At 37.6% G+C, this 23,882-nt stretch overlaps 1 protein-coding gene across 11 annotated transcripts in view; it reads left to right on the forward strand.

The window, feature by feature from the left end:
* The window catches only part of ADD3 (adducin 3), a 125,060-nt gene extending 101,688 nt beyond the window's left edge, over nucleotides 1-23,372 (forward strand). For 9 of the 11 annotated variants that reach the window (XM_059398537.1, XM_059398531.1, XM_059398536.1 and 6 more), the window contains 13 exons: nucleotides 4,451-4,589; nucleotides 8,667-8,818; nucleotides 9,759-9,839; nucleotides 10,693-10,842; nucleotides 11,335-11,478; nucleotides 11,592-11,690; nucleotides 12,914-13,096; nucleotides 13,674-13,931; nucleotides 15,502-15,621; nucleotides 16,081-16,167; nucleotides 18,663-18,786; nucleotides 20,396-20,491; nucleotides 21,133-23,372. In XM_059398537.1, coding sequence (XP_059254520.1) covers nucleotides 4,451-4,589; nucleotides 8,667-8,818; nucleotides 9,759-9,839; nucleotides 10,693-10,842; nucleotides 11,335-11,478; nucleotides 11,592-11,690; nucleotides 12,914-13,096; nucleotides 13,674-13,931; nucleotides 15,502-15,621; nucleotides 16,081-16,167; nucleotides 18,663-18,786; nucleotides 20,396-20,491; nucleotides 21,133-21,425 — 1,926 coding nt within the window. In that variant the 3' untranslated portion in view covers nucleotides 21,426-23,372. Of the gene's footprint in view, nucleotides 1-4,450; nucleotides 4,590-8,666; nucleotides 8,819-9,758; nucleotides 9,840-10,692; nucleotides 10,843-11,334; nucleotides 11,479-11,591; nucleotides 11,691-12,913; nucleotides 13,097-13,673; nucleotides 13,932-15,501; nucleotides 15,622-16,080; nucleotides 16,168-18,662; nucleotides 18,787-19,976; nucleotides 20,261-20,395; nucleotides 20,492-21,132 lie in introns of those variants that run through there. The other 2 variants (XM_059398540.1, XM_059398539.1) reach the window with 2 other exon arrangements.
* The last annotated feature ends 510 nt before the right edge of the window (nucleotides 23,373-23,882 follow it).

Genomic DNA, 23,882 nt, shown 5'->3' on the forward strand with positions numbered 1-23,882 from the left:
TGGATCTGGGTTCACCACCACATACTAGCTATATGACACTGGAAAACTCACTTAACTTGAGCTTCAGTTGCCTTGTTGGTGAAATGAACCCCTTGTGGGGTTGTCGTGACAATTAAATGAAATAACATAAAAGCAACTCATGTAGTGACTAGCACATAGCAAGCAAGTACTTTTATGAAAATTTTATGCATAAGTTATACACAGTGCTGATTTAAAGTATCTTATGGCAACACTTGGAAAATTATATAATCCTAATTCCTTAGACTATATTTCAGTTTTCTTGAAGGTCTCAAACAATCTATACTTCTGATAGCAGTCTGGCTTACTCACCTTCATGTATTCAACATGTAAAAACTCCCATGACCTCCTTTGCTGTGCTCTGTTTCAGAGAGCTTGAAGACATGTTTTGTGGTGTGGTTTTATATATATGTTGTTTGATCTTTTAACCTGACTCTTCTAGTGGACCTGCTAGGGAATTGTTGGTTTAATCTGATTTTAGAAGCCCAGCATGTGACCTTGCTGCCCTGTGTATAAGTTAGTTTCTCATTCTGCTTTGCTGGGAGAGGTCCTAGCTATAAGAGGACAAGTACTTTGGTACTTGAGGATCATGATCATCTGCTGCTATATGAATTTTTTGCTCCATCATTATAACATAATGCTCTAATCTAGCCTAAGAAGTTTACTCTGTGTTTCTGACTATAGCTTGCCTGCTGCCTTATTAGTTGTGTTTGGTTTCAGTGATACAACCCATCTCCTATAAAATTGGTGAAAGGTCGTGTGCTTAGCTGAGTTTTCCAGATTTCAGCCTTTGCTCCATTTACTTATGAGGTGTGCAACTTTAAGCAAATTATTGCCTATCTCAAGACTTGGTTGTGAGATTCTAATGAATCAACTCTAAAGGATTATTATATTAACTTTGGATTTTAGTAGGAATATGATTAACTGTTACAAAGATGTTTTTATTTTAATACAGTATTTTAAAGCTTAAAATGTTTATAGATAAATTTTTAAAACCAGCTGATGAAATAATTTTTTATCATTAGCTTTTATACTGTCTTATGACTTAGGTAATTATCTGAGTAGTATTTCAAAAATATTTGAAACATTAAAAATGAGTTATAAATGTTCATGACAAAAAATGTTAAATCTTTTGTTATAGAAGAATTCTTATCTGTTGAAGCACTTCCAACTGTATAAAAAGACTGGGGAAATCTCATTTATTTTGAGAATTATTTTTCTATACTGAATACTAGAAGCTATTCACTAACCTTAGAGGAGAAATTCATATTTTTCTCTTAATTGCTTTTAGAGGGCTTATGTTTCCCCCTATGACATTATGGATTATCCCAAAGTTTTAGGTTGGTGCCCACCATATTGTGGGATGTATGAAAGTGGAAAACATATTTTCACTAATGAAAATAACATTTGACCTGAGTTTTGCTTGGACATCTACTTTCTTGGACAAATTTTTCAACCTTTCTTATTTAGCTTTCTCATCCCACCCAGCAGAAGTGTGTCATCAGCTCATAAATAGTTGTGCTTCTCTTGAACAGCAGATTGTTTTTTATCTTAAGGCCATTGTATATCAGCAAACAGATTATCTCAGTTCATGTTGGCTGCTAGAGAGTTTAGATAAAATTTGGCCAATCTCTAGCAAATGCCTACCGTTTTATAGCATATACTTTGTATCTTAACCTCCATCCCAGCTCTGACTAACCTCCTTCTGTTTATTTCTTCCTTAGCTTAATTTTTCTAACCTGTATTTATTTTTGTATAATTTTAATCTATGGAATCTGTCTTAAATTCTTCCTGGAACAGGGTGAGGTAGGGCATGCAATAAAACGATGCCCATTTCTCAAAGCTGTTGCAGTGTATGTCATGAGCAATACAGATTGTTAGGTATTTTTTTTTTAACTGAATAAATAGTTTTACTGAATAAATAGTTTCTTTTTTACTGAATAAAAGAATATTGGTTATAGCTGCTTTCAGCTGAAGAAAGTTTAAACAGAATTTGGTTTTAAAGGGAAGATACAGTTTCAGAAGAGTAGACTGGCCACGTGTCCAGAAGTTTTCTATAGTTTATATAAAGATAAATGAGTATATATGGGAGATTCCTTTCCTTTCAGCCTTACATATGGTGAAACGTTACTCATCTCTATGAAGGTGTCCATCTGTCTTATATACAGCTCACAACCATTTTATGTTCACTAAGTCTTAGAAATGTATTAATGGAGTCTTCCGAAATGTATTAATGGAGTCAGTGTAATGTGTCTTTGTAGAGGATATTTTATATCCTCTACACATATTTAAATGAACTAGGTACAGTGAATGGAATTAGATGTTTATAGAGTTTGTATAATTGTGCTGATGATTTACATTTAAGAAGTCTCAAATTTGTAAAAGAAAAACCATGTTTAACTGGTATAAATTGTTTCATGAACTCAGAATTCAAATATGGTCACTAGGTTTTGTGGGTTTTTTTTTTTTTTTTAAGAATTATTTATTTGCAAGAGAGAACACGAATGGGAGGGGCAAGGGAGAGGGAGAGAGAATCTCAAGCAGACACTGTGCTGAGCACAGAGCCGGATGTGGAGCTTGATTTCACAACCCTGAGATCATGACCTGATCTGAAACCAAGAGTTGGATGCCTAACTGTCACTAGTACTTTTTAAATTAATCACTCAAACATCCTCTTGCTATATTAGTAGAAAGTACAACATCTTCCTCTTGGAATTTCTACTCCCCTCTAAGTTGTCCCAAGAGTGTCATTGACTTAAATAGACCAAAAAGGTTAATCAGTGACTTTCATATTCAAGATGTAGTATGTACATATGTCTGCGTGTGCATATGTGGATCCTGTTGAAGTCTACACAGTCCATGGCCCCTGGACCTCCCTGGTGTTGAAAACTAGTCTTACTCTAGTCAGTAGAAGATGCAGCTTCATTTTTGACCCAGATGCCTGTACAGGCCACCATGGTACATTAGGGAAGGATGACCTCTCTCTTCCTGTGCTAAGTTCAGTTAGGGTGTTCCATGGTGCCCCATGGTTGAGCCTCAAGATTACAGCTCTTAGGACTCAGCTCTTTCAGTTCACATCACAGTTGCCTCTGAACTACTGTTCTAAAAGCAATACAAGCATTGAGTCAGGACTGGTCTTAATATCTGCAAGCTCATAACCTCAAACTACATTTCTCCTTTCCGCTGTGGGGCCCCTGTGCCATTTTTTTTTTTTTTCTTAAAGTCCTTTCTGAAAACCTCTGAGTTATTCATCCATCCTCTAAGCAAGGCTACATGTAAGGGGGGACTCCAGGAGATCTTATTCCCAGCCTTACAAGGAAGGCTGCTTTTGGTGACTCAAAGGAAATTCACCCATCTGATGAAGATTATTCCAAGGATCTCCAAGGGATTAGTATGTACTCCTCTTGGAGGTAGTGATTCCAAGGCAGTTTTCTGCCTTTTCCCTTTTAGGTGAAGTGGGGAAAAATTGAACTTAATTTCTGGTAGACACTCTGCTTCACATGTAACCAAGAGCAAGGTTTAGAGAATTTATACCGCAAGAGCTTTCATGTTTAAAATAAATAAAAAACGGCTTGAGCAAGAGAACAAATAATGAATTTAATAAAATAAGTATTGGTTGGGTGTTACAGAAATTTAAAAAATGAGCTATTTCAAGTCATGTGAAGGATTGAGAGAGGTTTCAGATGATGAATCATATTAGCAACTCAAGGGTTAGTAGAATAGAGAATTTCTCTTCATGTTAAGAATTTTTATTTATATAAACACTGTTTCTGACACACATACATATGCCCCCAAAAGAAAAGATACAGCAGAATTGCAGAACAGGAACATGTAGTACCCGAAGTTGGGGGGGAAATGTCCTTTCTTTAGCACAGTATTGCAGAAGGGGAGTAATCAGTTCTCAACTCTTACCAGTTTGCTTTCAGTGTTTTTGGAGCTAGGGAGTTGCCATGGAAATCATAAAATGGAAGCTGTGATAGACTTAGTATGTCTTCGTGAAGACTTCTGCTGTGAGGCAGTCTGTAGTCAGAGCCTTGCCCCCCATTCATATAGGGACTCTAGTCTAACCTAGATAATGAGGCTGTTGAGCAAGGAATGGCTCTTTGTTTCCATCAGTCTATACTTGATACTCCAGTTCCATGTTGTTAACAGGGTTGTTTCATCTGTATCTGTCTATTGTAGATGTTATAGTAGCTCATTTTCTTTGAGATTAAGAACTCCTCATGATTTTTCCTCCCAGTAAGAACCTTCTTGCTACTTCTTCCAGTGTTTTATTATTTTGTGTGTGATATTTGTTTTAAAGTTGTGTAGATGAAAGCTTATTTATGTAAAAGAGGGATTGGGGAAAAGATTGATTATAGAGAAAGTTTGTTTGGATTGTTCTGCTCCAAGTGAGATGTGTGTGCTCAATGGTTATTTTTGTGTGTTTCAGGCCTTTCGGGAAGACCTGGAATGCCTTATTCAAGAACAGATGAAGAAAGGCCACAACCCAACCGGATTGCTGGCATTACAGCAGATTGCAGATTACATCATGGCCAGTTCTTTCTCGGGCTTTACTTCACCTCCTCTCAGTATGTCAGTTTTGGAAAGTTTATTAATTTTTAAAAATTCTTATTTTAATTAACATATAACATATTCTTGGTTTCAGAGGTAGAGGTTATTGATTCATTGGTCTTATATAACACCCAGTGCTCATTACATCAAGTGCCCTCCTTAATGTCCATCATCCAGATACCCCATTCCCCTGTGCTCTCCCCTCCAGCAATCCTCAGCTTGTTTCCTAAGATTAAGAGTCTCTTATGGTTTGTCTCCCTCTTTGGTTTCATCTTACTTCATTTTTTCCTCTCTTCCACTATGATCCTCCGCCTTGTTTCTTAAATTCCACATATCAGCGAGATTATACAGTAACTGTCTTTCTCTGATTGGCTTATTTCGCTCAGCATAACATCCTCTAGTTCTGTTCACATCTTTGCAAATAGTTTTGGAAAGTTTACAAAATTATAATTTCATCTCTACTTTGAACGCTATACTTCTCTGGCAGGATACTCTGCTCTGGTCCAGTCCTTAAGTTTCTAACATCTAATACTTAGTGTTAAAATCTCTTACCTTTTCTTATCAACCAGGCATTTGTAAACCATAGACTTTGTAGATTATAAAAGTTATAAGACAAAGGCCCTGTCCTATATAAATGTATAATTTTAGTTGAGACATTCCATGAATGCAAAAATGAATAACACAGCAAGATAACTATAGGGAAAAAAATTACAAAGCAGTTCATAAGAAATGTTTAATGACCTTTTAAAAGGCATCATGCTATGAACTCAGGGTTGGGATTGATTATTGGCTGAGGTGGACTGAGAAAACTATGGAAAAAAAGAGGCCTGAACTAACCAGGCTTTAGAGAAAGGAGTAGTTAGAATTTGGAATGAAAGAGGATTGAAGATACTTTATTCATTTAATAATAGCTCTTTGGTAGAGAACCAGTTTGGTGAACGGAACACTATAAGCACTTTATATCTCAGCAAGGTCAGTACGGAATTCTCTGCAGTAGCAGAACAAATACAGAGCACCAGAAGGCGCTGTCAGGGACTGCTTCATGTCAGAGTCAGAGGATTGTCTTTGTGTTTTCTTTCATTTTCCTTCTCTTCCTTCCATTTCGTAGGAGTGAGTGAATTCTAGTACTTTCCAAATAGAGGAATGGCATAAAAAGAGACATAATGATGGAAACATGCTAAGGTTAGGCTGTATTTGTAGAACTCAAAGTGGACCAGCATGTTTGCACATACATATTCGTTAAAAGTTTTGGAAAGAGTCCCAGTGTGATGTGTAAGTGCTCTAACTAAAATAAGAGTGTGGGTACAAAAAAGAAGAGATCAATGAGAAAGGCATCGCCAAGGAAGAGTAGAAAAGACTTGGTGACAGGTTTGATGAGGTTTAGTGGGGACGGAGTGGGAAAAGAACTCTGAGTTCCAAAATCACTGTTCTAGCTTGGAAGAAACATTCTATCAGAAGAAACAAAGAAATTCGAAGGTTTGGCTAGTTTGTTTTGCTCTTTCTGTAATTTTGAGTATTCGTTATGTTCCAAGCACCCTGTTAGAGATAGGGAATACAGTGATAAACAAGACGGAACAAGTTTCCTCTGCCTGTGGAGACAGAAAATAGACTAAATAAAATGGTCAGATAATAGGAAGTGCTGTGCAAATAATTAATAGATGGCGATTTGATAGGAGGAATAGGTAACTACTTTAGATTGGATGATGAGGGAGAATCTCTCTGAGAATGTGACATTTAAACTGAGATCTGAATTGTAAGGAGCAAACCATACCGAGATCAAAAGAAAAAATTCCAGGTGAAAGGAATAAGTACAAATGTCAGGTGGAAATAAAATGAGAATGAATTTGGCAGTGTCTTCAAGGAACAAAAATTAAAGATTATGGCTGGAGAACATGGTTTTGCAGGGACAAGTAGATCAAAGTGAGGTCAGAAACATAGGCAGAGGCTGGTTTATGCAGGGTTTCCCAGCCAGAGTTGGAAGTTTGGATTCTGTTCTAACTTTGAAAAGCCATTTTAAGCAGGAGGGTGATGTAGAAAGACCTCTCTGTAGTTTCTGGGTGAAGAATTAACTGGGAAATTTTGTGGTATTATTAGACAAAAATAGGAATGTCTAGAGTTGGGGATCTCTTTGCCTTGGGAAATGAAGGAAGTTCATACTTCAGGCATGCCACAGCTGCCAAGAGCTGCCGGGATATGGCAGCATTTGGAAATACAGTCCTGGAGCTTAAGGGAGTAGCTTGGCAGATGGACATAGAGAAGTGTTACTCAAATCCATGTGTGTTGATTAAATAATCATTCAGGAGGGTATAGGCAGAAGAGAAAAGAGTCTATAGAGAAAGTTTCGAGAATTGGAAGAGGAAGACTTGTCAGGGAAGAGGAAAATAAGAAGAGGAGCTGTCTTGGGAGTGTCGTAGATACTACAGCGGGAAAGGGGAGCTGAGCTGCCAAGGTTGCTGGCTGGAATATACAAAGGCAGGGCAGTAGGAAATTTGTGTTCCACGGTTCAGAGGTCAGGGGATAGAAGTCGGTCCGTTTGGCTGGAAAGTTTATGTTGTGTTGTGGAAAGTAGTTAAAGTTGGCAGGGAAAGTAGGAGATCGATTCATGGCTGCCTCTGAAATTTTGTTAGAAATTATACTGTTTTATATGGCTTACATATTGAAACTATTTCTTTGAACTAGTTCAGAACATTTCACAGTGAAAAGATCTCACATTAGCATGTTGACTTGGGCCTTCCGTTTAAATGTTCAGATAGCCCAGAGCTCAGATTCTCACATGGCCACAGCTGACTGCAGAATGCTAGCTGCCCCTTCAGCCCAGGCTTGTGATCTCTCTGGTAGCCCAGAGGCTGCAGCTGGCCCCGTTTAGGCACTTACATGAATTTCCTGGCGCCTTGTTGGCTTTCACTTTGGGTTTTTGCAAAACTTAGAGCAGGGGAGTCCTGAGGCAAAAGGCGACTTTATGTGAATGGATTTACAAAGAGAGGGATTACAGGCAAGGACAAAAACGAGAAGGCTTATTGCAGACGTTGCATGTGAAGCGAGGCCTGAACTCAGGGATGGAAAATGAGGAAACGTGTAAGGAACAGGATGATAGAACAGAGTGATGAATTACATATGGTGGCCCAGGGAAGGTTACTTGTGTGTGACACTGTGGGAATTGTAGTACCAGCAGTATCAAGACTGATGAGGAGTGAGAAGGTAAGAAAAAGCAGGGAGAGAAAATCGCTTTTAAGACCTTTTAAATTTATATGTTGTTGGTTGCAGGCCGTTAGAAGCAGTGGGCTAGAGGGTGGGCAGGAGGCCTTTATCGCAGATAAAGATCAGGGTGTCTTCTGCACGGAGGTGACAGCTGGAAACTCAGGAGTCTGTAGTGTTTTCCTGGGGAAAAGTAAAACAGCTGGAAACTCAGGAGTCTGTAGTGTTTTCCTGGGGGAAAGTCCTAGGTGGAGGACTGAGCTTTGGGCTGGAGCCGCAGGTGGGAGGAGGGAAGAGAGCTGATTGAAGGAGAAAGAAGCAGCAGGTGAAGGGGAGGGAGAGGTCCAGGTGGAGTCATACAGGTCTGCAGAAGCCTTCCAGGGAAGAGATGGGAAATGGTGTCAAGGAGAACAAAGACAGAAAACGTGGAACTTGGTCACTAAAGCCCAAGACTAGGTTTTGTTGCTCAGTGACGGCTGAAGACAGACTGTGTGGTTTGAATGCGTTCTTCTCTTAAATAAATTTTTGTTGAATAAATGTCAAAAGGGCTATTAGAAAAGTAGCTTTCTGTTGACATATTTTCATCATAAAGTCAGCAATAACCTCAGTATTAACACTTGGCCATTAGGATCATGTGACCATTCTCCCCTAGCATTGTGAGCCAGACTCCCTACCAAGCCCCTCCCTTACAAGTCCTGTACTAGACGAAATAGCAAAGATTGCTGATGTGCATTTTAACTCTCCATGTACTTCTGTGAAGGAAGATAAGCTAATGAAACATTGTGTGGGCTGAGAAGTTTCACATCGTTATTTACAAGGCTGGACCTCTCCCGTACTCCGGCAGCTTCCAGGTACCGCATTACTTGATGTGAGTCTCTCTCCACAATTTCTCCTTCTAGGTCTCGGCATGGTCACACCTATCAATGACCTTCCTGGGGCAGATACGTCCTCATACGTGAAGGGAGAAAAACTTACTCGCTGTAAGCTTGCCAGCCTGTACAGACTCGTGGACTTGTTTGGATGGGCGCAGCTGGCAAATACATATATTTCCGTGAGTTCTTTGGCTTCTGATTCCTTTTCTAAAAAATCCCAACGAGAAGGCAGCTGTACTCTTCCCACGTTTACTCATAAGTTCAGTCAGACTTCATTTTCTGAACCTAGCGTTGCTGGGTTACAGCCGACTCCTGATTCAAACCTTAACTCTAAGGGAGAGCCTGCAGTTAACCTACCTTTCCTCTCCATTGGTCTGTGGTGTCCTTTTAGTGCAAACCAACTGCAGAACCTATCCACTATTCTTCTGCAGAATTTTTTCTCTCCATATTAATTATATTTGAGCATGAGTGTCACTAAAAAGCACTTGGCACAGGAAAAATAGAGGGGGTCAGGGAAGTTTCCTCCCTGGGCTTTATTTTTAAAGTATATTTTTTTCCATTATCATCTGTTTTCATGTTGTCACACTTGAAAGCCAAACAGTATTTGGAAGTAAAAAAGTACGGAATTGTGGTCACAGTGGCTCGGGTGCAGTCTTCTGGAGGGCTCTTCCCTCTCCGCCACTCCTTAGTTTCCCCCGCCATCTCTACCTCAGCTCCTTGCCAGGAAGAGACTCTGTTCTCTTTCCTTTGCCCCTTTTCCCTTAATGTCCATATTGTCAGTCGAGATTGTAGTCATTACCGCATTCAGCTAATATTTTCTCATGAATGTAGTTGAGCCTGAGCAACCTTAGAACTCCCAGGATAACACTACTGGTAAGTTTCAGTAAATGAGAAACTAACGTCAGAAATTTTAGCAAGTGCTTGCGTGTTGAGGGAAGAAAACTTTTCAAGGAAAGTTCCCTGTTGCACTCCTTTAATTTCTGCTCTGTTGCTTCCTATCAACGCTCCCCCACCCCACAATCTCTTATAGTTATTCACTGCAAATATATTCCTAGTTGTATTTACACTGTAAAATATGAACACCTCACAGTAATTCCCTGTTTTTGTTCTTTCTCCCAGGTGAGAATAAGTAAGGAGCAAGACCACATAATAATAATTCCTAGAGGCCTGTCTTTTTCTGAAGCTACAGCCTCCAATCTGGTATAATTTTCATTCCTACATTACTTTCTTTGTTCTTCTTTGTGCTTTTCTAACAGCTTTTAGGTTTTGGTACAGGGCAGAACAAGAGAAGGTATGGATGGGAAATGTTTGCTAACGAACAGGAAAACATTTGGAAGGTTATGTTGATTTTGTAAGAAAAGCTTTAGGGGTAAAGAAAAACAAGGTAGTTAAAAGAGACTAATAAATAAGCTGATCTTGTCAGTGAACCTGTTCATGTTTTGAAGGGAATCTTTTGAAATTTTTCCACCCTGTATACTCTGGAATTTTTTAAAAACTCACAGAGTCTGTATGTATTTTATGGATTTCAGCAAAGTTCCACTGGTGTGAGCAGGGGGGCTGACCGTGTAGTATTTTTTTTTTCCCGTGATTGTGCTCATAGCCAGTGTCGTTGGCTTCTAGAATGGCAGGAACTACACTGGTTCTGGGTGCTGCAGTGTTAGCAAATGGACATTTTTCCAGTGAGTTTAGTAACCTTGATCAGACCTTTAGTGAAGAGTTTTAAGTTATTTGGCTTTTGGGAAACTACTTCTTACTAAATTCTGAGTTTTGTTGCACACTGTTTTTTGTAAATAAGGTTTAGTGGGAACAAAGTCACACTCGTTTTTTGGTTTGTTTGTTTGTTTGTTTGTTGTTTTTTAACAGTTCTTCATGGCTCTACATAGCAGAGTTGAGTAGTTGCAACAGAGGCCCACAAAGTCTAAAATACTTACTGTTTGGTCTTTGACAAAAAAGTTTGCCACCTCCTGGTTTAGCTGGTAGACCAAAGACGGAGTTTGATACATGTCTTTGATACAATGACACCAATTAAATATGTCTCTCTGATTTTTTCCAGGTGAAAGTCAATATAATAGGAGAAGTGGTTGATCAGGGAAGTACTAATCTGAAAATTGACCATTCAGGCTTCAGTCCCCATGCTGCAATCTATTCCACACGTCCTGATGTTAAGTGTGTAATACACATCCATACCCTTGCAACAGCAGCTGTAAGTCACTGAAGGCGAAAAGCAGCAGTGGTTCTGGGAAGGGTATTATTTTTGTGGTTTTCCTTACATGATGCTTTATTACCTACACACTTTCACACCCCATCATTCAGAATCCTACTCAAAACATTAGTTCTCTGAGTACCCAGAAAGCGAAAGTTCCTTTGGACCAAATGCTGACATTGTAAGAAACAACTGGAGAAAAAACATAGGCATTTTTAACTAATCAGTTAATAATTGGGTACTGAGTTTTTTGAAGCAAAGTTTCTTTCATAATATTTGGCATAACATTTAAATTGGCTTGTATCCCCTAAATCCGTTTTGTTTTGTTTTGTTTCCCCCCTGGAAGAAATGATGAGCTGGAGTGGGAGATGGGCTGGAATGGTGAACACAGTGACTAGGCTAGTGCTTCTTGAGCTGACTAAAGAATCGGGTTCCTCGGAGAGTGTACTTAGTAACTAAATGTGTCCTCTTGACATGGACCCAATCAAATAGGTCTCCTCCATGAAGTGCGGGATCCTTCCAATTTCGCAAGAGTCCCTCATCCTGGGAGATATCGCCTATTATGACTACCAAGGGTCACTTGATGAACAAGAGGAGAGAATTCAACTGCAGAAAGTTCTGGGGCCAAGTTGTAAGGTATGTAAGTAGAGTTTCTGTTGAAGGAGCTATTTTTGTTGCTCTTGCTGTTGATGAAAACAGTGTGAGCTATGCCAGTTATTTCAAGTGATTGCTTTGGGATTCTATTTTAGGTGCTGGTACTCAGAAATCATGGTGTGGTCGCCCTTGGAGAAACAGTTGAGGAGGCTTTTCATTATATATTTAGTGCGCAGATAGCCTGTGAGATTCAGGTAGGAAAATTATCCTCCCACACACACACTTTTTTTTTTAATTGCTTTGTAATTTGCTTGTTGAGTTGGGTTTTGTGTTTATTTATTTGCAAAGTCCTGTTGGCTTTCTGTTTTGTCTTTTTTTTTTTTTTTCTGTTTTGCCTTTTAAGAGAAGTTCTCTTTTACTTGAATAAAAAGGATCAGCTCAGTTATCTCTTGAATTGAAAATAGGAGGGGGAAAAAAAATAAAGAAAATAGGAGGGGGGAGAATGTCACATAAATGCACACACAAATCCGAGTGCTTCATAAACATCATTTTCCCCCAATCCTACTTTTTAAGATAGTGTAAATTTATATATCTCTGTTTTTATCCTGTAGTGGTGTGGCGCTGAGAAACAGAGACAACTGTCAATCCTCAAAGATAAGATGTATTACAGCCACTTTTATAAAAAGTGTAAGAGCAGGGCCAGAAGTCTTACAAACTCTTGCAGTTTCTAACAATTGCACACCCTCAGACTTATTATAATGGGTTGGATGGTCATTAGCTACTTTTTTCCTCAGAGAAGCTGAATGTATTTTTAACAGACCTTAGTTTCCATCTTCATGAAGATTATCTTGAAGCAAATGGTAATAATCTTAATTTATTGGAAGGGCCACAGAAAAAGGGAAAAAAAACTTTTCTGTCAATTTTAATGTCTTAACCAACTTTTTTTCCCCGCTTTAACAGTACCTCCTCCTCTTCTCCAGTGAAGCTGTGAAAAGCTTAAGATAATGACCTGACTACTTCTGCCTAAATATCCTTAGATTCACAGTATAGTGTCTGTATTTCTTTGAAATTATAACTTTCAGGAAAAAAAAAAAAAAAAGGATAGCCATGGGAAAACTGCAAGTTAACTTTAAAATTTGGCAAGAGAATTCAGTTTTTTGAAATCTATTAGAAGGAATGGCTCTAACTGTGTTTTCCAGGAGGGAGGGTGGGAATCCTGGAAGTATCTTTTTCAGATAGATGGAAAAGATACTTCAGCTGCCTATTTTCACAAGTATGTTGCCTTCTTTTTGTTGTTAGTTAATGACCTATATTATAGGTTATATAGGTTAGTTATAACCTATATAGGTTAAGTGTTACAGGTATTTGCTGAATTAAAATTATACCTTTTAAAAAATAAAAATAAATATAACTTTTTAAAGGTAAAATATTCATTATAATCTTTACAGTCTTGTGCCTGTTTTGCCATTGATCACAGGTGCGGGCATTAGCAGGGGCAGGTGGAGTAGACAATCTGCTTGTGCTGGATCCACAGAAGTATAAAGCTTTCACTTACACTGTAGCAGCATCTGGAGGAGGAGGAGTGAATATGGGTTCCCATCAAAAATGGAAAGTTGGCGAGATTGAGTTTGAAGGGCTGATGAGGACTCTGGATAATTTGGTAGGTGAAAAATTATATGTGAACTTGGATTTCATGTCTTCAGATTCAAGAGCAAATGCCTCCATCTCCCTTTGGACTATCTGGGACCCTCTTTATGCCTCTGGGAGCTGAGTTTGACCCTAGGGAGGCATTCCAGTGTAATTTTACCACATTTTTAAGAATCAAATGGTGAAACATGTCATCTTGAGATTTTACCCTCCTCCACTAAGGGTCAGAAGATAGATTTTCCCTCAGACCCAGAAGCAAAGACTTAAATGAGCACTGAGATCTGACTTCCAGAAAACTAGAAAATAATGAGGAAAATGTTTCTGGTCAGCAGTTTTGAAATTACCTTTGTCAGGAACAGTTGTGTGAGTGGAGATCGCATTGTCAGCTGGAATCTCTTTCAACCAGATCTTGAAATTTGCGTAATTTCAAGTCTGATGTTACGTGGAGTTTATGTGGGGTTTGAAGGATATTTTCCCCTTTGTTTTTTGACAGAGGAGTCTTTTTGATCATTTTTTTAAAGGATTAGAGCCCAAATGTTGTGTTTGGTAATGTTTGGTTGCTTCAAATGTGGTTTCTTTTTCTCCCTTAGGGGTATAGAACAGGCTATGCTTACAGGCATCCTCTCATTCGAGAGAAGCCCAGGCACAAGAGTGATGTGGAAATCCCAGCAACTGTGACTGCTTTTTCCTTTGAGGATGACACAGTACCACTCTCTCCTCTCAAATACATGGCACAGAGACAGCAGCGTGAAAAAACAAGATGGCTGAACTCCCCAAATACTTACATGAAAGTGAATGTGCCTGAGGAGTCTCGGAACGGTGAAACCAGTCCCAGGACCAAAATCACAGTATGTCACTATTCTCTGTGGTTTGCCACATTACTAAACATTTTGCCTAGTTACTTGTGAATTGAATGTTCTGTTAAAAATATTGGGAAAGCAGAATATAGTAATAATAATAACCTGTCATTTATCAGGTGTAAACTTTGTACAAGATACTTTGTTTTATGGGCCATAAAGTAATTTTTACTTAATTCTCTTAAGACAAAGAAGATGCTGTTTTTCTCCCCCATTTTATAGATGTGAAAACTGAGGCAGAGAAGGATTAACTAATAATCTGTGAATAGTAAAGTCATGATTTGGATGCATACAGTGACTCTGGAACCCTCTCCTTAATCCACTATTTGATACTGCTTTGCAGTTTATATTTATACCAGTGAATCAGATCTATAAAAGATACTAAAACATAATGGTTCCAGAGTTTCATGAATTACTGCACATAGTTATCCTTAGGCAAGATCTTATAGAGAGAGACATGGGTTGTCTTACCTTTTTCAACATTTTGCTTCAGATTTGGTTTAGTTTTAGAGTGCTTATCACCAAATATCCTCTAAATACTCAAAATTGTTCATCCTATCACAAAAATCAGTAGCATTCAATATGGAAGTTCCTAGGCATCAAAGTGTTTCTCCCTAGTCTATAAGATCTTATCTCCTGGGGAGCCTGCATGGCTCAGTCAATTAAAAAATGTATGCCTTCAGCTTAGGTCATGAACCCAGAGTCCTGGGATCAAGCCCCACATCAGGCTCCCTGTTCAGCAGGGAAGTCTGCTTCTCCCTCTGACCCTGCTCATGTTCTCTCTCTCTCCCTCACTCTATCAAAAAAATAAATTAAATTAATGAATAAATAAAATAAAAAATAAAATTTAAAAAATAAATACAATCTTAAGAAACCTATTTTTTTAATCTCCTAGTAAAAGAACATAATTAAACTCCTTAGTTTCCCAGAATTAATTTTATTGACAGAGACTGATGGACAGCCATTATTAATCTTGATGAATATTAGCCTTCTTTTAGGGATATAATATGGGATGAAGAAAAATTCTATAAGGCTCTGCCATCCCTATTCTTCTGTTGTATTATGGGTCACTACCAGATTACCCTCTCTGTAAAATGCTGGTCAGGTCATTGGCCTTTTCTGGCAACCAAAAATAAAAAATGAAGTCTGGAAAACTAAATCTTAAAAGATTCCTATGTCCTTTTTGGCAACTTAGCCATCATCAGTTGAAGAAACTTTAATGCAGGTGCCATCTCTAAATGTGAGTTAATACGAGATTAAGCTCTGTATCTGTGCTTGGAGTGTTTGAGCATCGTATTTGAAAATGCCAAAGGGAGAAAATTTAAGGAGCCATATAAATGAGTATTCATGTAAATAGTAATCACTTTTTTTGAGTGCTGATCATGAGCCTTTTTCTAACAGTGTGAGATATATAGTAATTGACCACTAAATACTGCTTAGTGAAATTCTTTAAAATATTGGCAGTGTATGCTCCCTGTCTTTGAGTCTATAAACAGTTATCAAGAACCTACCTTTTTTCCTTAACACAAAGCTTTATTCTATAAAATTTTTTGTTTTTTAGTGGATGAGAGCAGAGGACTCTTCTAAAGTTAGTAGTGGAACACCTATCAAAATTGAAGATCCAAATCAGTTTGTTCCTTTAAACACAAACCCAAATGAGGTACTAGAAAAGAGAAATAAGGTAAGATGCGGTCCTCTTTGGCCTGGGGAGGCATTTTTAATACCATTTTATGTTCAAATCGCTCGTGATTAAATCTGATTAATACCAAACTTGGGGGTTTGATTAAAGAATAATTTGAAACTCATACTTTTAGCTTGTATTGAATACCTTCAGCTCTGCTAGTCAGTGGAGAGTGGGCTACCCGAGAAAGAAACATTAAACATATTGCTGCTGTATTAGCAAAAGTGAGCCCTGGCGTTAGTGGAAAATGTAGTTCTCTAATCATGTAAGACAATAGAAATCACACATGGAGAAGAGTGGAGGAGATGAATGTGAGTTGTTGGATTGATCAGAGAGGGCTTTGTGGAGACAGGAATGAAAGAGGCTCTGGGTGGTCAGATAGCAAGCCTGTGGGAAAAGAGAAAGTAAAGGTCATCTGCATAGTTGCCCCCAAGAACTTGTTACTGTATTTCAATTCAGATTCGAGAACAAAACCGGTATGACTTGAAAACAGCAGGACCACAATCTCAATTGCTTGCTGGAATTGTTGTGGATAAACCACCTTCTGTAAGTCCATGAAGCAATATGATCTTTGATTTTGATTTACCGCACTAATTTCTTTGTTTTTTACAAATGAATATTTATGTTTACTAAAGTTAATATAAGCACAAGTTAAAAAGTCAGATAATTGCAAGACTTAAAATATCCCCTTCAACTCCGAATTTTAAGGGGCAAGGATTTTCTTCTAGCATTTACCTTCATGTTTCTATAATGTTTTTTTTTTTTTTTTTAAAGATTTTATTTATTTATCAGAGAAAGAGAGGGGGAGAGAGCGAGAACAGGCAGACAGAATGGCAGGCAGAGGCAGAGGGAGAAGCAGGTTCCCTGCTGAGCAAGGAGCCCGATGTGGGACTCGATCCCAGGACGCTGGGATCATGACCTGAGCCGAAGGCAGCTGCTTAACCAACTGAGCCACCCAGGCGTCCCTACCTTCATGTTTCTAAAGAGCTGCTTTTTGTTCTGCTTTTTCTTGGCCTATTAATTTTAGATCTCAATTGATTTCATTGAGCCTATGTCATCAACTGTAAGAAGTGCCATGGTTTTGTATATCACTAAAAGAGGAAAAACCCTTACAATTAAAATTGTAGGAAGCCATTAATCATTAGATGAATCCTCATTTCAGAGATGAGAAAATGGGGAAAGATTATATTACAGTTTCCTTGTTAAATCAGCTTTCGGTGTTTACTGCTGAGCGAGATAGTATCCCATAATTACAACTCCTTTCTTATACTACTCTCTGACCCCTGGAGTTAGTAAGTCATTGTCATTGGCTTTGTATTTTGGGTGCATTGGCTTAGTTTTTCCCAAACTTCTCAAAGGAATTTTAAAGCCTTATTGTTTTCCAAAGGGTCAAAGGTAACAGGTAATCTCTCATTGCTCTGTCATTCCAGACCAGATCTAGACTGGTTGCTCTTCAGACCAGCTGCACATTCTCATCCTGAAGATTCCTCTGATTCTTGACTGTGTAGTATCCCGTTTCCTACATCCTGTCTTCCAGTTTCGTGATTTATTCCTTTATCATGAGCATATCCTCTTACTAGCTTTCTGAGAAGGGGTACACAGGAGGTAACAGCTTAAAATCCTGTGTTTTACCCTCAAATGTTCATATAATAGACACAGAATTCTAGTTAGAATAATTTACCTCAAAAACGTGGAAAGCATCACTCTGTTGTCCCCTAACTTCATGTTACTGTGGAGAAGTAGAAGGGGACTGCAGGGCCCTTTTTCATTCTTTCAGACCTCTTCTGCATCCCTCCTGTTTGGAAGTTTCACAATGATGTGCTCTCTAGTAGATTTCTTTGAGTCTTTGTTCTTAGCATTCAGTAAACCCTTTGAATCTGCAAAGTCCTATGGTTCAGTTCTGGGAATTTTTAAAATGTATTTCTTCAATAGTTTTTTCCTTCCAGTCTCTTTCTGTCAAGATTTACTGTTTTGTTTTGTTTTTAAGACTTTATTTATTTATTTGACAGAGAGAGAGATCATAAGCAGGCAGAGAGGCAGGCACAGAGAGAGGAAGAAACGGACTCCCTACTGAGCAGAGAGCCCAATGCGGGACTGGATCCCAGGACCCTGAGATCATGACCTGAGCTGAAGGCAGAGGCTTAACCCACTGAGCCACCCAGGCGCCTGGTCAAGATTTACTGTTAATTGAATCTCTTTGAGCCTCTGATTTTTCTCTTTACCATTTTCTATCCCTTTGTCTTTTTTTCCTACTTTTAGGAGATTTGCTTGACTATTATCCCTCTGTTTAATTTTCTGTTTTGATACATTTTTAAAGATTTTTAAGACTTCTTACTCCCTGAATGTTTCTTTTTTAAATAACATCCTGGTCTTTTTCATGGATACAGCATTTTCTCTTACTGCTCTAAGGGAATCAATTTAAGATTTTCTTGAGCTACCTTTATTTTCCTTGTTCTTCTAAGTTCTCTTTTTGTTGTTTCCTAGTTTTTCCCTTCTATATTGGAAGCACTCCTCAGGTGTCTAGTAATACATGGTAGTCTGTTTATATTTAAGAATGGGGCACTGGAGGGGTGCCTGGGTGGCTCAGTGGGTTAAGCCGCTGCCTTCGGCTCAGGTTGTGATCTCAGGGTCCTGGGATTGAGTCCCGCGTCGGGCTCTCTGCTCAGCGGGGAGCCTGCTTCCTCCTCTCTCTCTCTGCCTGCCTCTCTGCCTACTTGTGATCTCTCTCTGTCAAATAAATAAATAAAATCTTAAAAAAAAAAAAAAAAAAAGAATGGGGCACTGGAAAGCCAGTCAGATGCTCTGGGTGCATGCAGAGCTTGGGAACTGATGAACTTCACACTGTAGGGTCATTGGTTGTTTCTCTAGGGAATCCCCAAATGTTAATTTTGTAGTTCTTTTATCTGAGGCCATTTATCTACAGAATTCTTCAGGCTCCTACCATTCTCCCACCATCATTCTGAGAGCCTTCAGCTATGTTCTCTGCCCCCTAATCCGGTTCCAAAGAATAAACTCTGATCTGTCAATGTTTCTTCCACAAGACCATGCAATTTGAAGATGACGATCAGGCTCCACCAGCTCCTCCCAACCCCTTCAGTCATCTCACAGAAGGAGAACTTGAAGAGTATAAGAAGACAATCGAACGTAAACAGCAAGGCTTGGAAGGTTAGTTCATTTTCAGGTTAAGCCTGATAACCATAACTGCTAACCGCAGAACACCTTGAGTTGGATGATAGAAGGCAGTCAGTGTTTTGTTGTTATTGTTGTTGTTTTTAAATGTCCTTCTGCAATTGGTTATTCTGTTATCTCTCCCAGACCTTGCTGAGTGTGGGTGGAGCTAAAATGCAGTCCCCATAGTCCATTTATGTTAACATGTAGAGAAAACAGCTTTCCTTGGAAAGCAATCTGATGGCTGGCAGAAAGTCTTCCATAGTACAGATAAGTAAAGAATTACCAGCTAAAATAAATATCGGTATAGTAATAGATTTAAACATTACAGCATATATTGTGTGTCTTTAATAATACTTTGTAAAATCTCTCTTGTTGAGAGAGAGATTGGTATCACAAGGTACCAATACTATCTCAAAAGCGAACTGCCAAAATTTTGATGTGACTTTCTTTAAACACACGGGCACTCTTATGAGGTTGAGTTTTTCTGACTTTAGGACCCTAAGTAAGATTATATTTAAAAGTTGTTCATGAAACCCCAGCTAATTAAATATTAACTCCCTTCTTCTCAAAAATAAATTCTTTATAGCAGGGGTTCTCAATCTTGGGTCTTTGGCTAAACTCCAGACAGTCCATGAGCCATCTGAAAAATATATGCTTAATTTTGTATGATACACATTTGGGGAAAGGAGGCACTCAGGGTAAAGGAGAATTCTTGTCTGTGACCCTAGAAAAATGTAAAAGCCTCTGCTTTACAGCATCTACAACATAGAGTTGAAATTTTTACCCAAGGCAGAACAGAACTAATAGAGAAATTTTGTTCATGTTAGGTATCATGTAGAAAGAATTGACCAGAGGATCATCAAGGGAACGATTTTTATCAGTATGTTAGTTGGTGCCTTTGTCACAAGAGGGAGTCGTCTTGACTCATTAATGTGAACATACGAAATGTTCTAAGTGGTATTATTGAATTTGTTTATTCTGACATAATGTTGGAAACTTTCTCTGTTTTTCTATTTTATAAAATGTCCCTCTTTAATCTCTCATTGTTTTGAAAGCCTAAAGATGTCAGGTAATAAATACTGCACTCTAGAACCATCACCTTCTATATATATATATTTTAATAAGTAGTTTCTTCCACATTCATTATGGCCTTCTGAATTAGCTCACTAATATTGCTCTGACAGGAATCACTAATTGGATATTGTTCACAAATTCAGTGAGGCATTCTGCCCTCCTCATGAATGTAGCATCATTGGTGAGACTTCATCATTCTTTCATCAGAGACTTTTCATCACCCGGCTGCTCAGTGTATTTTGGTTTTCTAACACTCAAGCAAAAGCTAAATGCATACATATTATTTGCCTGGGCTGCGATTAGCCATGCTTCCTTACTAAGCATGTATGTAAACTTATTAGTAGCAGCCAGAAATGTTAACACATTAACCTCCTCTTAATGCATAATTATTATTCTATGGGAAAGCTAGCATGCTCAGCTCATTGCTGAAGAGTTTATCGGACGTCTGCAGGAGTTTGATGTACTAACCTCCCTGAGATCTTATGCTTCTTTGTTTTGCATGGCTTTTAACTAAACTCTCATCCAACAGATGCTGAGCAGGAATTACTCTCAGATGACGCTTCATCTGTTTCACAAATTCAGTCTCAAACTCAGTCACCGCAAAATATCCCTGAAAAATTAGAAGGTATTCACTGTAACTTCCCATAGCATTCACTGAGTTAGTCTTAAGAGTTTGTCCTCTGTCATTTGTTTTCACGTAAAGGAATTGAACTCCTGATTGCAATAAGTTTGCCATGGATTTTACTTAAAGCTCCCAATAATTTTATTTATTTATTATTTTATTAAATGGTGGGCTACATTTGTTCAGAGTTTATATTGATTTACCTTAATTTGGATCCTAGCAACCGATTAGCTCTTAAGAATTTGTGAAATTAAAAGTGGTTTGTCCTACATCTTCCAATCAGAAGCATGAAATCTTTTTCAGTTTTAATTGCCAAATGACCCCCAAATTAAAGAAAAATACATGTTGTCTTCCTCATTTGTATTGACTTGATTTACAATGAAACTGTTAAATCATCAAACCAGACTTAGCTATCCTTCATCCTTTGGTCTAATAACTTTATGCCTTTTCGCCTTTATACTACGTGAGAAAATTAGCTTCCTGCTAATAGACCCATGGTCTATTAAGATAATGATTTATCTTTATTGAATTTAAAGTAATACCTTAGTACATTGCTAAAACATTTCAGTTTTATAAAATAAAACAAAGCTGTTAACTGTATAAAATAACCCAAACCCCCACCCCCACCCCCTCCCCTTTTGTAGAAAACCATGAGCTATTTTCCAAGAGCTTCATCTCCATGGAAGTGCCTGTCATGGTAGTGAATGGCAAGGATGATATGCATGATGTTGAAGATGAGCTTGCGAAGCGAGTGAGTAGGTTAACTACAAGCACGACCATAGAGAACATCGAGATTACCATTAAGTCTCCAGAAAAAATTGAAGAAGTCCTGTCACCTGAAGGCTCACCTTCCAAATCACCATCCAAGAAAAAGAAGAAATTCCGTACTCCTTCTTTTCTGAAAAAGAACAAAAAAAAGGAGAAAGTTGAAGCCTAACTAAAGTCTTTTTATAACTGTTATTACAGTGTGACATTGCACATTTAAATACCACATTTAAGTTGATCATTAATATGCAGTGGTAGATAAGATTGGGGGTATGTAGCAAACTGGACTTAAGAACTGGAAAGAGATTTTACTAAAAGAAAAACATTATGAAAACAATTTCAAATTCATCTCATTTTATATGTCCAAAAAAGGTTTTGAATTTTTAAACACTTGCTAGTTTTAGTTAGCTCTGCCCTCATGAAGTATTACTATAATTCATCACAAACAGATATCTGTCTGAATTACTTCAGGCCTTCTGCATAATATCTGTTGGAAACAAATTACCAGTGAACAAGAGAGAGAATTTTTATTTCTCAACACCTGCTTCACTGTGTAATCAGAATATAATTTTTTACCACGATTATTGACTGTACCTTTTGGGTTCCCATTGTTTCAGTGGGCATTAACAGAACACTTTAAAAGCTTCTAAGAATCTATAGCATTAGTATACACTGGCACATAATTTTTTTAAAGAAAAGTTTAAGAAAATATTCATTTGGAATTTTATTCATAGTATAAAATTTCCTCACCTGAAGTAACCTTCTTTGCCAAAAAAAAATAAATCATTTTAGTAAACTATAATTTTTGAAAACTTCCTTTTTTATTAGTTTAGAAAGCCCCTTATTTTTCAACAAAGGGGATTTTGTACACGTAACATGGGTTATTTAGTTTAACTCTGGCAAAAATGATTTTTGTATGTTGAGATGTTTGTATACCATTCAATATAAAAGCGTCATAAGCATATTAGCCAATCATATAACAGTAGAGCACATTTGAGGCTGCTTGGTACTAAGTATACTTAAATATAATTCAAGAATCCAGGGACTTGGTATCAAAAGTGGATTAGAACATTTCAAGGTATAACTAGATTCATATTTGAACCTTATCATACATTTTTCTCTGAGTATTGCTAACAAATGAAGAAGCTCTCCTACGGTAACCAAATGAAAAGGAAGAGAGAAAGTGAAAAAGGAAGGGAACAAAAGTGGTGTCATGCAAAGAATTCTAGTTTGATAAAGATTCAGTCACGATAGGATTTAAAGCATAGTCTATTTGAAACATGTCCCAAATTGTTAAAATTCTGCTTTGCCAAAATCATATTTCTTGGTTGATATTTGAGTTTTAAAAGGGTCAGTTCCTTTTAATTTCTATATCTTTAGAAGGCAGTACTAGAAGAAATCAGTGGATCTGATCCCCCAGTGAGAAAACCTACCACTTGTTGATTTTGACAAAATTTTCTTACCTTACTTCAGTTAACTTCCATTCTAATGTAAATACAAATTTAAACTAGGCTTAATATAGTCCCCCCCCCCATCACCCAAGTGATGTCACAAATCAATGTAAAATCAATGATCTGAAATGGTCTGGGTAAAAATAATCTGAAGTGTTTCTGGAGGGTGAGTTGGGATGTAAAAAAAAATCACATTGATTACAGTGTGTTCTGGGGCTGGTTCTGTTTGACTGTATGTGTATGATGATGCAAAGTTGAAACAGAGCCTGGAAATTTCATTCTAGATCTCACTAACTACTGGAATCAGTATTTTAATCTCTTAGTGGAAACTTTCAGTTGCTTAATTCTGTATTTGGGAATTTTTTATGTTCTACATCATTTATGTTGTATTACAACGTATGTAGAAACAGTAACCTGTGAACTATGCTTTTCCATAACTTTTTAAATATATATATATCTTAAATGAATGCAATGTGCATAAATATTTTTTAAACGCAACAGTGAACTATTTGCACCTTTTGCTAATGCCTCTATTTACTTGCTTTGGCATAAAGAATGAGCCAATGAACCTCTGTGTCCTGTGGAAAATGTATAAATGTTATCTGATATTGCTCTTAGATGTAATGCTAATTAATGTTAAATCACAAATAAACAGTATTTTAAATAGATGGATTTGGTATCATGAACTTTCAGGTTTCAAGGGTGGTTGCATAGCCTGAATTGCTTTGTGGAATATGGGGGTTTTGTTGTTTTGTTTCGTTTTTTTTTAAGTGCAGTGAGATTTTAAGTAGGACTGTTGGCTTCTGAGTAAGTAATTTCCTAGTAAATTTATTTTCAAATTAGTTGAAAATTCACAATATTAAAAAAAGTTTTAATTTAATTTAATTTCAGCTCATATTAGACGAAGTGTTCCCCCAAGGGACCTGTTTTTTTGCCTTGAATAGCGAATGTGACCTTAACTATATCTCTGGGATCTCATGATCTTGGAAGGACTTAAGACTCTGAATCTCAGTCTCAGTTCTACTATTCAGATCTATGCATGTAGAATAGAAAATGCTGCAGAATATATGCTGATTTTATTATATACATTACTCTTGTCTTTGATTTTTTAAAATGTAACTATGATAATTAAAAGAATAGAAATTAGGTTACAATTCCAGCATCTTAACATTAAAATA

The sequence above is a fragment of the Mustela nigripes genome, chromosome 4 (assembly GCF_022355385.1).
Source record: "Mustela nigripes isolate SB6536 chromosome 4, MUSNIG.SB6536, whole genome shotgun sequence".
Classification (NCBI taxonomy): domain Eukaryota; kingdom Metazoa; phylum Chordata; class Mammalia; order Carnivora; family Mustelidae; genus Mustela; species Mustela nigripes.